Consider the following 13,997-nt stretch of genomic DNA (forward strand, 5'->3'; position numbering starts at 1 on the left):
CTGATGGCCTACTGACAGTGCTCTGCAGGGTTCTGAGGGAAACCTGGGTTTAAATTACTCTTGTAATTCTGCTCCTAATGTTTCAAATACAGAAGAGAAAAAAAAATAATAGCCTGAAAATTTAAATTTAAGTGTCCAGACTTCTATGCAATTAAAATATCTACTGTAAATAGGATGATAGGAAGTGGAAGCCAGCGCTTTATGGGCACTACCAGAAATCATTATCAAATGGATGTTCAATTTCCATCAGTATTAATGCATTTAATCGTCTGTGTATGGTTCAGTTAATTCATCCCTGCAACTACTCTATTGAGACCCTCTCTGGGGACAAAGTTATTTTTGGATAGAGAACACTGTATTTGCATAAATGGCAGCAGGGAGGGTGGCACAGAAAGGTTAATCAGAGAAGCTGATAAATAGGCAACAAGCCTGGTATCAATGGCAGAGCAGAGTAGGTAGGAGAATGTGAAACAATAAATGCGTGGATATAGCAGGGAAGAGCAAAAACTTTGAAGGCATTGACAACAAATCTGAACTTTATGCAGTGGAGAAAGGGTAGCCAGTGGAGAGATACAAAAAGGGGCGGCATGGTCAAAACTACTAGCAAGGAAGCTAATCTTAGAACAGCATTTCTATGGACTATAGGAGAGTTATATGGGCGTCAGAGAGGCCAGGAAGAGGAGATTATAATAATTAAAATGGGAAAAAATCCAGATGAGAGAGTGAGCTGCAAGGATGTAAAGAATATGTTAGATCTTAGAGATGCCGTGAAGTAGGAAGCCAATAACTTTCCACATGGTTTAGCTGTGTGGGGCAAGGTGAAGGGAAGTGTCAAAGTAATCCCTAAGCTACAGCCTTGACTGACTGGGAGGTTACTGGTTTTGTCAACAATGACAAAAAAGGGTAGAAGTGAGGGCTTTGTAGGGAAGATAAGGAGTTCAGTTTTGGCTGTTTGCAGTGTATGGTGCTAAAAAGTACCTTGCCATTTTAAAAACTAAAAACACAGGGTTTCACGCTGTTAATTCCTCTTACAAGACGTGGCCTTAAACAAAACATAAGAAACTGGACATTCTAGACCAGTGTTTTTCAATGACAGTCTGTGAACCGGCACCGGTCCCTGAGATCTCCCTGACATAGGTTAGGAAGGCAGCAAGCCAGTCCCTGGTAACAAATGAGTTGAGAAACATTGTTCTAGACCACAAGCAGTTGGAAACCATCAAAACAGAAAAAGATTACAAACTGTTTTTAAAAAAATAATTAAAAAACAGAAAATTAAATTCTTACTTTGCTCTTTTCATTTTCAGATTTCAAAAGTTTATTTTGCATTAGTCCTTCCATTTCATCAGCTTTAGCATCTCGTTTCCTTAAAGCCTTAGAGGGGGAAAATATTGTGAAATTACAGCAGAGTTACCGAATCCTCATTTATAAAATCTGCTGAAATATCAAATAAAATATCACCTGGTACATGTATTAAGAAAAAAAATATGTTGTAAGTATTTTGTCTATGCTTAATATTTCTAAACAAAAACAATATAATCTCTCTTGCTGGGAGAGATTTATTTTTTCCTCTCTCTCTCACACAGCTGTGCCAAATATTTATGAGTGCAGAGACCAGATTAACCTTGGCATTCTTCTAATCTATAAACTTCCAGACTCCAAAGTTTGACCCTGGCCTTTCGTGCATGGAAAAAGAATAGAAGCACGGTTCTCCTGCAAATATTAAGACTTTCTTTGACATGGAAAATCTACTACCCCACCAAAATATGCTGATAGTAGCAAGAACTATGTACCTGCATTAATTATGACCAGTACTAAGGAAAACATTATTAGATACGAAAGCTTATGCTCTAATAAATTGGTTAGTCTCTAAGGTGCCACAAGTCCTCCTTTTCTTTTTGCGAATACAGACTAACACGGCTGTTACTCTGAAACCTGTCATTATTAGATACCAAAGCTGAACCTGAATCATGGCAAGATACCCAATTCTATCTGTAACTGGGCAGATGCCTGCATTTTATTCTATCAAATACAGACCCAGCCACAATGTTCCACATATTCATTACTTCAAAGGTTGATAATTTCAACTTGTACCTTGGAATGAAGACACCCAATCTAAAGCTCTACCTCCTACAAAATCCAAAGATACAGTAGCTATTCTGCTTAGTAACAGTTTACCACAAACATCTGCTTTCTGAATTCATTGTGGAACTAATGAAAAGGTCATTTCAAGGTCTCTATCTTCATATTCAAAGCCTTTCTAAGGTGACCATGAACTCCTACAATAGCTGTGTACAACCAGAACAATGAAACTGATGACCACCAGTAGAACGCTTGAGCGTGTGGAAAGAAAATTTTCACAGCAGCTGGATCTAGACTATGAAACTCGTTCCAACAAGATAGAAGAATTATCACACACTTTACCACTTTAAGAATTCATTTCTTCAACTTAGTTTTCCCTCAAAAAGTTCTTCATTCACACAAAAAAGCCCATTCACACAATGACAAATAAAAACAATTCTGAGAGTTAATCAAGCTATTTATTTTACTGGCTGAGAAAAGGAGACTAAGTTTGTTGTATTTAAATTAAAAAGATACTTAGGTACAATGGTGACCGGATCAGTGTTGACAAATACTGAGCAGTATATCAATTCAAAAAATATGTTCATGCAATCTACTTAAGAGTTCAAATCCACACAAGAGTTAGGTGTTCAAAGCTAAGGTTTCCACAGCAGTTATAACCCAACTCCCTTGTGAATGTGCATTACTTCAGACTGTATATGCTGTTACACACACAAATACAGACATGCATGAGTGCACACACAGCAAGACATAATTATTATAGCTTCAGTATCTACAACTATGGTGTCACAGGGTCGATGGCTCCTTTAAAGGTGAGTCCCAGCAGAGGTTACCCATGACAAGTTAATTTAAGGGGAACAAGCCTATCTAGGTATCTAACTGAATAACAAGCACCTCAGCCTGAAAATGACCATCAGGCTCAGCTATGGACTCAGACTATCAGAGTTGGAAGGGACCTCAGAAGATCATCTAGTCCAACCCCCGGCTCAAAGCAGGCACAATCCCCAATTTTTTTTTGCCCCAGATCCCTAAATGACCCCCTCAAGGATTGAACTCACAACCCTGCGTTTAGAAGGGCAATGCTCAAACCACTGAGCTATCCCTCCCCCCACAGGGAAGTGTTCACAGAGAGAGTAGCTCTCCTACTAGAGAGGAGCTCCCAGAGAATCACAAGCCTGAGGAGGAAGGCTGTGCAATCCCTGAGTCCTAGGACAGAGACTTTATTTTAAGTTTATTTGTATTTAATAAAGTAGAATCCCAGCAGGGGAATTCTTGTTGAACCTCAGTGGAGCTCTTAAGGAGCCCTGAAAGAAGGGAAACGGAGGGAGAGAGGAAGGGAGTACCTGCAAGGCTCCTCCCCACCCTAGGCAAGCCGGGGTCACTAGAGGGGAAGCATACCCTGTAACATATGGATTTATTTATATTTACAGAGTTTGGTCAAATATAACATTGCAACAATATAGCTTTTGCATTTTATATTTTCAAAAAGCAAAGGTTAAATTACACACTGTGAGATTCAGAAGGTATTAAAAATCCATCCTAGGGAAAAGATACAATATAAGTGTAAAGTATTATTAGAAATAGTATCAATTATTACAAAAGTTTTAAAGAAACAGTCTTTATTTTCTATTGTACATAAAGGGTTTGTTTCCTGATCATGTTTCAAGTGCATTCTGAATCTTGCATCGCTGTGTTCATTTTAATGTTCAATCACTGAACTGTGGGTATGTTTTTTGTATTTTTTAAAAATAAAAATTAAATACTAAAAGCTATGTTAATGGAGAAGTCAACATGAGAGAGGAGCAGAGGTTGCAACTCCCTCCCCAGAGGCTACTCGGAACACTACCAACAACTCCCTAATTTTCATTGCAGAAAACTGAAAAGTTTTAAGGGCAAACTCTTGCCTTTTCAGAGACAAGTATGTGTGTGTGCGCGCATATGTGTATGTTTGGTTTGTTTCTAAAAGAGAAACTTAAGTTTTCCTGTGGGGAGTTTCACTATAAAAAGGGACAACTGTTTTTCCTAGAACATTCAAAATATGGTTGTGTGTGTCATTGAACTCCGTCTACCCATTGGTTATAGTCCAAAACTTCCTCCTCTCCATTTCCTCTGAAAGTAAAATGACAAGAAACTAGATATGTTGTTTGCAGTGTTATTGTAGCTGTGGTGTCCCAGTATATTGGAGACAAAGTGGGTGAGGTAATATCTTTTCATGGACTAACTTTCATTAATGGAAGAGATAAGCTTTCAAGCTGCACAGAGCTCTTCTTCAGGTCTGGAAAAAGTAATCAGAGTGTCACAGCTAAATACAAGGTGGGACAGATAGTTAAGCATAAGACATCAGATACTAAAACTGATAGAAAAATATAATTGACTGATCTACAAGAGAACTAGGATCCTGAAAATTATGCTACTGTAAAGCCTTAGATATTGTGCAATTCAAGGCATTTCATAAAAATGCAGCTAATATGGATAACACTCATTTATATGATACTATTTATTTGCATACTGATCCCACAAACTCATAGTAAGTACAAAACAAAGCAAAAGCAAAATAGGAGTTTATGTATTATTTTTCCCTTTAGAGTTTGTTTTTACTTTAAAGTGGTTAAGATATAAAGCAATGTGTGCCCTGATCTGATATGCATGTTGTCTTTAAAATCCTTTAAATTACAGCAACAGCTTAGAGCCTTAATGCAAGGCCCCTGGGGCATATTTAAATATTTAATGACAGTTTTTCTCTAAATTTGCATATTTCCATTATAAACAACTCAAATTGTTGAATATTACACTAATGTAAACATAAGGTTGATGAATCTGAAATCTCACATTTACATATTCTCTAAAAATACTTTTCTTCTAATTTTGTTTTAAATTACAATTTTAAAAAATTAATTTCCAGATCGACCACTTTCAGATAACTGCTTCAAATGCTGCCATAATGATGTATCTGCACATAGACTTTGAAGACAAAAGGCTAAGTTAATGCAATGTAAGTATTCAAATGTTAAGAAATGTCTCAGCTAAAGCTGAATATGTAAACTTCATTCTGCCCCTATAATGTCTCAATTACTTAATACAGTTTTGCTTAATTACCTATGTAGCATTTTGTTGTGTCCCCACAACTGTCACTTATTCTATTTTCATAATCATCCAACATTTATCTTTATTGACTTTCCCTTTGTATAAAGTTCTCTTCCCTCTAAAATAATGCAAATTAATTTGCCAGTACACATGTACTATATCAGCAGTACTAAAATTATGATCCCAGATAAATGGTATTTTAAAGTCCTGACTGGTTGTATACCAATGAGAAGTATACTGTAATAATTTATAAATATATAAAACACCTTTCATCCAAAAAAATGTTCAAACTGAGACTCACTTTTCCAGTGGCGTAAGGCTCCCATTTCTAATCCTGCATGATCACAAGATATCAAATATTAAACCTGTCGCTAGTGAAAAACTGAATATTGGCTGTCTTAGAAAGGCAAAGGGGAGAAAGTCTATATTTGGAGAAAGAAGGAAACATTTTTATCACAGGTTGATTAAAAAAAGATGGCAGCTGTTTGAAACTCAGGTTTGATGTAGAATTATTGTAGTGCTTGAGGAGATAAAATAGTGGACTATGTGCAGTCAGGTGTATAATAAGTGCGGTTTATCATACAGCTATCTCCACGTAAATATTATATTTTATATGTAACTTATTTGCACACCCAAACCCATTATCTTTTTCTAGTAAAACTCTCACTGATACCCAGAGAGAGCACAGGGATAAGAGGGTAGAGCGAAGATCACCCAGGCATAGACCGGGCTGTTCTAAGGCCTGTTGTGTGTACAGAGGAATAGCGAAGATTCTCAGTGAGCAGACATCAGTGCGGTTACAGGAGGGTTGAGACTGAACTGAAAGGACTGGCTGCAACACCTGTATTTCTTGTCCAAAATGAACGATGTTAGAAACATCTGTGTGTAAACATGCATGGCCTAAATTTTCAGAAGTGATTACTGATTTTGGGTGTCTTGATTTTTGAATCTCCAACTTGAAATATCTTAAGGAGACTTGATTTTCAGAAACTGATGAGCACCCACCTCAGGGCAGGGGGAGGAAATCAGATCTCTAAGGTATGTCAAATTGTGTACTCAAAATTCTTTTATCACTTTTGAAAATTTAGGGAAAGTGTTTTACAAGACTGCAGGTGCCTGAAATGGTGGTTGTGATGTCTTTTTAATTTTGTGAGGAAATAGGGACTATCAGGGGACTATATCTGTCCTTCAAGAGAACACACTCAGTTATCGAATAGATCTTTCCTACCTTTAACTCTGAGCCTATGGTATGAGATCAGAATCACAGTAAAACAAGCATGCATGTCAGTATACATCATAGATACTATTTACACTAGTGCACACATTTTGCCACACATATTCATATCCAAATTCCATCCTCTGCAACCCCACTGATGTCACCCACCCTCCCACCCTACATATTGCCTGGGGACTCTGCTCGGTAGATCAATTAACTATACTGATATGACTTGCTCTGAATCAAGTCTTAAATCAATAATTGTTTGCTCCTTTGCTGTAAACCAGTGTTTCTTCACCCTGCATTGTCACCAAGCTAGCTGGCTTATTACAGCTCCAAAATAACTCCCCATTATACTCTTCCAACATCCAGGGTTCTATTAGATTTCATACATCTGTCATCTTCCCAACTATCTTTACTGAATCCACCACAGATTCCAGGAACAGACAGCCCTTCCAGTACAAAACATCCATTTCCCAGCCGCTTCCAAGAGCGGAGAGCCCTTCCAGCAGTAAACAACCCTTCCAACCCTGTTTTAGTTCTTCTTGGGCCACACTATTATTTCCCAATTTAAGGAATCTCTCCTGATCCATAAATATTTGTTTAGCTTTTGGGACCCACCCACTCTGATTATTGTGGACTGCAGCCAATCGCCTGAAACGCTATTTTCCTCACTATACCTTTGGTGTGAAATCCTGGCCTCATCCAAGCCAATGGAAAAATTACAATGGACTTCAATTGAGCCTGGTTTTCATTCTTAAAACTTTTCCTTTTACATTTTGACTTTAAAAAGGTAACTTGAAAGAGAGGGAAAAAACTGGGATTGTGTTAAACCCCTTCCCCCTTTCCTCCAAATGATATATACAAAATCTTGGAAGTTATGTTTTTGGTTTTTAATCAAAATAGATTGGTGTATTTTCCTGTTTTAAAAAATATATATTAAAAATTCAGATGCTGGAATAAAGTTATGATGACTGGAAAACTGAGGAAATTATGCCATAACAAGAATCAAAGGACTGAAATTGAAGTTTAATCAGCTACTGTAAAACTGTGCGAGTATTAACATCAATTCCACTGACTAATGAATCACTGGACAAATACCTTTGTTAAAGGTTCAACATCCCAAGCCTTTCAACTGAAAGTGCAGAAGTTCACTACACACATGCTCTATGACTCCCCTCTTCCCACCTTGCCCCAAAGAGGTTCTCCAGCAAAACTAGGGAAGAACAGAGCTGACATTCCTGGTATTAAGGTTTCCAAAAAAAAAAAGGTTAAAAAAGAAAAGCTCTGACATCATCTTTATATAGTATAAAGAACAAAGGCCCAACATTTTAAAATCTTTTTAAGGTAATCTTCAAAATTTGACCCTTTTCTGACGAATTCAAGGGGGGAAATCCCTCCTTTTTAGTTATATCCATTACTGTGCATTTTGAATATTTGTCTGCTTACCTCCTACCATCACTAACCCCAAATCAGCTTCATCTGTGTTAGCAACATTAGAAGTTGGTGTATGCAGCCTGATGCCTGTCAACACTGTATCAATTATCAGTAGTCTGCTGAAAACATGTCTGTTCACAGTAAGTCTACACTAGGGCTCCCAACACTGCTAATGCCAGGAACACTGATCTGGGGTTAGAGAGTGGATAGTATGTGTCTTTACGTCAGCAGTGCACCTTAATCCACAGAAGACAACCTAGAAATCAATATGCCATCTCAATTTACCAAAACATACTGTGATAAATGAAGGGGCGTAGCCCCCTTTTATGGACACCTAGCCGCCAGTTAGCTATAAGAAAAGGATTATTGTGGCACCTTAGAGACTAACAAATGTATTTGAGCATAATCTTTCGTGAGCTACAGCTCTGAATGCATCCGATGAAGTGAGCTGTAGCTCATGAAAGCTTATGCTCCAATAAATTGGTTAGTCTCTAAGGTGCCACAAGTACTCCTTTTCTTTTTGCGAATACAGACTAACACAGCTGCTGCTCTGAAACCAGTTAGCTATAAAGTCCTTGTTGGTGGCTGTTCTCTGCTTGCTTTACCTGTAAAGGGGTAAAAAAGTCCCCAGGTAAAGGGAGTGGGCACCTGACCAAAAGAGCCAATGGGAAGGCTAGAACTTTTTAAAATGGGGGGAAAAAAATCTTCCCTTTTGTGTCTGTTGTGTTCTCTGGGAAAGAGGGGAATAGGGGGCAGTTATGCTATGAGAAGCTTTAAGTCAGGTATGATCATAAATCATCAGATCATACCTAGAACTACTCATTTGGAACTTATTTGGAATGTTTAGAAAGATGCAATTAGGTTTATTTCTGTTTATTTTGAAGGATTTATTTTTAAAAACAAACTATATGTCTCAAGATCCAAGCATTTAAGGCTAAAGATGAATACTCAGATTGTTCATCTAAAAAGCTATACAAAGATTTTTTAAAGATGTGATTTTATAATCTTCAGCAACACACTAATGAAATATTTTTAAAACAAAATTTAAAGTAAGGTCCTGTAGACTAACATATTCTGAGTAAATATTACAGTAATGCACAACTGTTTTGGTCAGTAAATTCAGAAACTGACAGTATATACCTGACTGTTAGCAAATGCCTGTTAAATGGCTTCATTATCACTTGAATGGCTCTTTAACAGTTTCAATGTTGTGCTAATAGGTCTGCAGGCAGGAAGGCTTTTTTATTTTTAAGAACTAGATCCCCTCTGGAGGAAGCCTCACCAGGCTGCAGCAGCCAGCTGTGTTTGAAGATTGCAGGAAGGGTCAGAACAAGGATAGGAAGAGGCGGGTGGGTGGACACTAAGACCCAGGGTGCCCCAAATTTTCGGGTGCCCTACGCAGCTGCGTATGCTGCATATGCCTAAGGATGGCCTTGTGTCTCAGTTTAGTCTCATAACAGTTGTTGGGGCATCTGATGCACTGGATGAGTTACACCATACGTTGTGATAAGCATGTGTAGGACCCATGGATCTTAAAAGGTGTATTTTTGGGGGGAGGGTGAGTATGGATCATCATAGCAATGGAGATATGACTGAAGATTTTGCATCTGTTGTTATGGCAAGAGCTGGTATCACTTTGAGTTGGTGTGCTCTTATCTGTGGAGAGCTTGCTTCTGATGGTGAGGTTGTGGGGGTTGCTTGAAGCCAGAAGAGGGGTTTGGGAAAGATTTTTTTAAGGTTGTGGTCTTCATCAAGCATGAGTTGTAATTGTTTGAGGATACCTCATACGGGTTCTAGTGTGGGGTGGTAGGTGACAACTAGTGGTGTACAATCACTAGGGATTCTTTTCCCCCTCTATTGAAGCAGATTCTTCCAGTTATTTGGGTGGCCCATTCCATGATGCAATTTACTTTTCTGATGGTGAGTCCTTGTTTAGTGAAGGAAGTTTTAAGTGTGGTTAGGTATGTATCCCAGACTTTCTCTACTTAGCAAATTCTATGGTATCTGAGTGCCTGGCTGTAGATAACAGATTTATTAGTGTGGCTGGGCTGATTACTGGATCTCTGAAGGTAATACATGGGTTTCTTTTGTATAGTCATTTGTAGGTTCCATTGTTGAAGCTGATCATGGTGTCCAGTTGATGCTGGTATAAGAGTGTTCTAGAAAGAATCTGATGGATAGGCAGTGGTTGTTGATATAGTGGTGGAAATCTCTGAGGTAGTTTATGTCATCTGTCCAGAAGAAGAAAATATCATTGATGTGCCTCCTGTATATTGCTGGTTTTGTGTGCATTTTTCCAGAAGTTCTTCCTTGAGGTGGCATGAAGAGAGTGTCATACTGGGGAGCCATCCTAATATCCACGGCTCTTCCCATGGTTTGGACAATATTTGTTGTAAAATGTAAAGTTGTGGTGGGTGACAAGGAGATGGATGAATTTTGAGGACTATGATGGTGTCTGTATTGTCTGTTGCTTCAATCACTACCTGGTGGCTGAATTTCAGGGGCTGAATAGAAATCTTTTTGGTGGTGCAGAGATTGTGGTGAATGTAATGTTGGTTGAGGATTTCACAATCTTTTTTTTTTTTTTTTTTGCGCTGACGCAACCGATGTAATGATCCAATGTGTGGTTTTGTCCACTGGAGATGTCCAGGCAGATGATTCTTTTTTCTTATATAACTGTTGGTGGAGATGTGATAGTTGTGGTTGGTGACATTTTTCTTGTGAAAGAATTCCTTGAGGCAGAGTTGGTGGAATTAGTTTAGAAAGTTCTTATAAATCATCTATCGGAACCCAATTTGAGAAGAGATTATCACAATGAGTAGGTAAACCACTTATCATTTGGGCCAAATAAAATACTCTGTTATAACTCAGAATATTTACATAAATTTAAAGCTAGGTGAGAAAAAAAGAAATGTCTGGAATAACCAAAAGAGTATTACAATTATTTACAAGGGACTGAAGAAAATCAACCATGCAAGTTGCTACCAAATGAATATGCCATTGTGCCTCCTACGCCACTGCACTTATTAGAAGAACAGAGAAGACTCTGACCATTGCCCCAAAACTGTACTCCTGGCTTTGTGGTATAAAAACATGCCTCTATCTCTAGCCTGGGCTAGAATAGGTAGCAAAAAATGGTTACTACCCTTTTGAAACGATTGTGCTTCAAGATGTGTTGCTCATGTCCATTCCATGCCAGGTGTGTGTACGCTGAATGCACTGCTGCCAGAGATTTTTCCCTTAGTAGTATCCATTGGGCTGGCTCTAGCACCCTCTGGAGCTGCATGTGTATGCACCGGTATAAGGGGCACTGTCAAACCCACATCTTCTCAGTTCCTTTTTGCCAGAAACTCTGACAGAGGGGTAAGAGAGTGGGTCATGGAATGAATGTGAGCAAGATATCTCAAAGAATAGTAACAAAAGGTTAGTAACCATTTTTTCCTTCAAGTGCTTGCTCATGTCCAGTCCATCCTAAGTGATCCACAATCAATACCCCAGGAGCTGGGCTTGCACTTCATGGATGTGCTGACTGCAACACTGCTCTCCCAAAACTGGCATCGTCTTGGGCCTGTTGGGTAATGGTGTAGTGGGATACGAAGGTATGAACAGACGACCAGGCTGTGGCTCTGCAGATGTCCTGGATGGGTATCTGCACAAGAAACACTGATGATGATGCCTGGGCTCTTGTGGAATGAGTGGTCACGATGGCCAGAGGCGGGATGCTTGCCTGCTCGTAGCAAGCCCAAATATAGGCGGTTATCCAGGATGAGATTCTTTGGGTTGACACAGGTATCTCTCTCATCCTTTCTGCTATAGCTACAAAAGAGTTGTGTGGATTTGTGGAAGGGCTTAGTCTTCTCAATATAAAAGGTGAGGGCTTGCCTAACATCCAACATATGAAGCAGTTGTTCCTCAGAGCTTTTTTGAGGTTTTGAGAAGAAGACAGGCTGAAAGATGACTTGGTTGTTATGGAATTGTGACACCACCTTTGGCAGGAAGGGCTCAGTTGGCCCTTGTCCTTGAAGAACACCGGATAAGCTGGTTCTGACGTAAGGCCCTGATCTCAGAGACCCTTCTGGCTGAGGTAATCGCTACCAGGAAGGCAACCTTGCAGGAGAGAAGTAGTAGTGAGCACAATGGTAACTGCTCAAGTAAGCCTTGACAGGACCAGGTTTAAGTCCCATGGAGAGGGGTGGTTTGCAAACTTGAGGACAGAGTCTTTCCAATCCCCTGGAGAAACCAGACTATCATTTTGTGAGAGAACATCGATATGCCATTTACTGCAGGGTGGAAGGCTGAGATGGCTGCCAAATGGACCTTAATAGACGAGTGTGCTAGACCTTGCTGCTTTAGGTAGAGCAAATAATCCAAGATCAACTGAAGAGAAGATCGAGATGGAGAGAGATCCCGTTTGGAGGCCCAACAAGTGAAACGTTTACACTTGGCCAAGTAGATAGCCCTGGTGGAAGGCTACTACTAACTAGCAAGACATGTTGAACTTGTTCCAAGCAGGCCTATTCTTCAGGGTTCAGCCACGAAGCATCCGTGCAGTCAAGTGCAGGGACGCAAGGTTCAGGTGAAGTAAGCGGTCATGGTCTTGTGAAATCAAGTCTAGGTGGAGTAGGAGTGAGAGTGGCACTGCCACCAAGAGGTCCAGAAGCATGCCAAATCAATGCCAGCATGGCTACTCTGGGGCTATTAGGAAGATTCTTGGCTTGTCCCATTTGATTTTCAGAAGAACCCTGTGAACCAAGGGGATTGGGAGAAAGGCATATAGTAGATAATCTGCCCACAAGAGCAGGAAGGTGTCAGAGAGGGAGACTGCACAGAAAACAGAACTGGTGGCAAACAGGTCCACCTGGGAAGACCCCAACTTTTGGAAGATGACACTGATGAACTCTGGGTGAAGACACCACTTGTGGTGAGAGGAGAAGGACCAGCTGAAATGATCACTAATACATTCCAAGCTCTTGGGAGATGAGACACCTCAAGATGAATGGAGTGTTTCACACACAAGTCTCATAGACCAATGGCCTCCTGACACAGGGTAAAGGATTGAGCCAATAGGCTGATGGGAAGGGAATTGGTAGTGGCAATGACACACTACAAACCTAAGAAATTTTGTGGCCACAGGAGATAGAAATGTGAAAGCATGTTTTCTTTAAGTCAAGGGCAGTATACCAGTTTTCTGGGTCCAGGGAGGGAATGATAGAAGCCAGGGAGCCCATGCAGAACCTCAGTTTCTTGAGATATCCATTGAGGTGATACAGGTCCAAGATGGGGGGTGGAAAGTGGCAGGGAGTGGTGGATAAAAACTGAAGGATATATCCGACTGTCACTGTACTCAGGAACCATCATTCCGATGTTATGGATGCCCAAGCAGGGTCAAAGAGAGACAGACTCTCCAAAAATGAAAGCGGGGGGCAGATCTGAAGCGGCAACTGGTACAGCACCCTCACACGCACCTTCAAAAGGCCTGCTACAAAAGTATCTCTGAGGCCCTGACTGGGAGCCTGAGGTAGGCAGGAGTGGTTGAAGCCATTTATAACCTCTGCCTTTTCTTTTGTAGGGCTCCTGTTTTGGAGATCCAGAGAACCCAGGAGGCTGCTGCGAGCTGAAGTTTTTCTGGAGGCAGACAGAGCGTACAAGCCTAAGGATCAAAGGGTGGCCCTTGAGTCCTTCAGTACATGAAGTCTCGTCTGCTCCGAGAAAAGGGAGGAGCCTTCAAATGGGAGGTCCTGAATTGTGGGGATGGCTGGAGGACTGGAACCAGGAAGAGCGCCTCATGGTGACCACAGAGGCCATTATCTTAGCCACCAAATCAGCAGCATCCAGAACCGCCTAAGGAGAGGTCCTGGCCTGTTCTTACCTGCAAACTCCTGTTTTGACTCTTGAGGCAGAAAGTCTTTGAACTTATTGAGGGAGGCCCATAGATTAAAATGGTATCTCCCCAGTAAAGCTTACTGATTGGCATATGCAGTTGTAGGCTACACATGGAATAAACCTTTCTTCTGAAAAGATCCAGTTTCTTAGTGTCTTTTTGTTTCAGGGTAGCACTCGACTGGCCCTGCCTGGCCCCTTTGTTAGCTGCAGACACCCTCAGGGACCCCGGGGGAGGGTGCAAGTACAGGTAATTAGATCCACTTGCTGGAACATAATACTTTTTCTCTGCCTCTTTGAA

General features: G+C 40.3%; 1 protein-coding gene across 7 annotated transcripts in view; it reads right to left on the reverse strand.

The window, feature by feature from the left end:
• Window positions 1-13,997, reverse strand: part of CEP128 (centrosomal protein 128) — a 446,273-nt gene that overhangs the window by 373,399 nt on the left and 58,877 nt on the right. For all 7 annotated transcript variants that reach the window (XR_012159510.1, XM_073349335.1, XM_073349339.2 and 4 more), the window contains one exon: window positions 1,285-1,371. Coding sequence is in view for 6 of the 7 variants with exons in the window: in XM_073349335.1 (XP_073205436.1) it covers window positions 1,285-1,371 (87 nt within the window). In the remaining variant the exon portion in view is untranslated. The remainder of the gene's footprint in view (window positions 1-1,284; window positions 1,372-13,997) is intronic.

This window comes from Lepidochelys kempii, chromosome 6, assembly GCF_965140285.1.
Source record: "Lepidochelys kempii isolate rLepKem1 chromosome 6, rLepKem1.hap1, whole genome shotgun sequence".
NCBI classification, from domain to species: Eukaryota; Metazoa; Chordata; order Testudines; family Cheloniidae; genus Lepidochelys; species Lepidochelys kempii.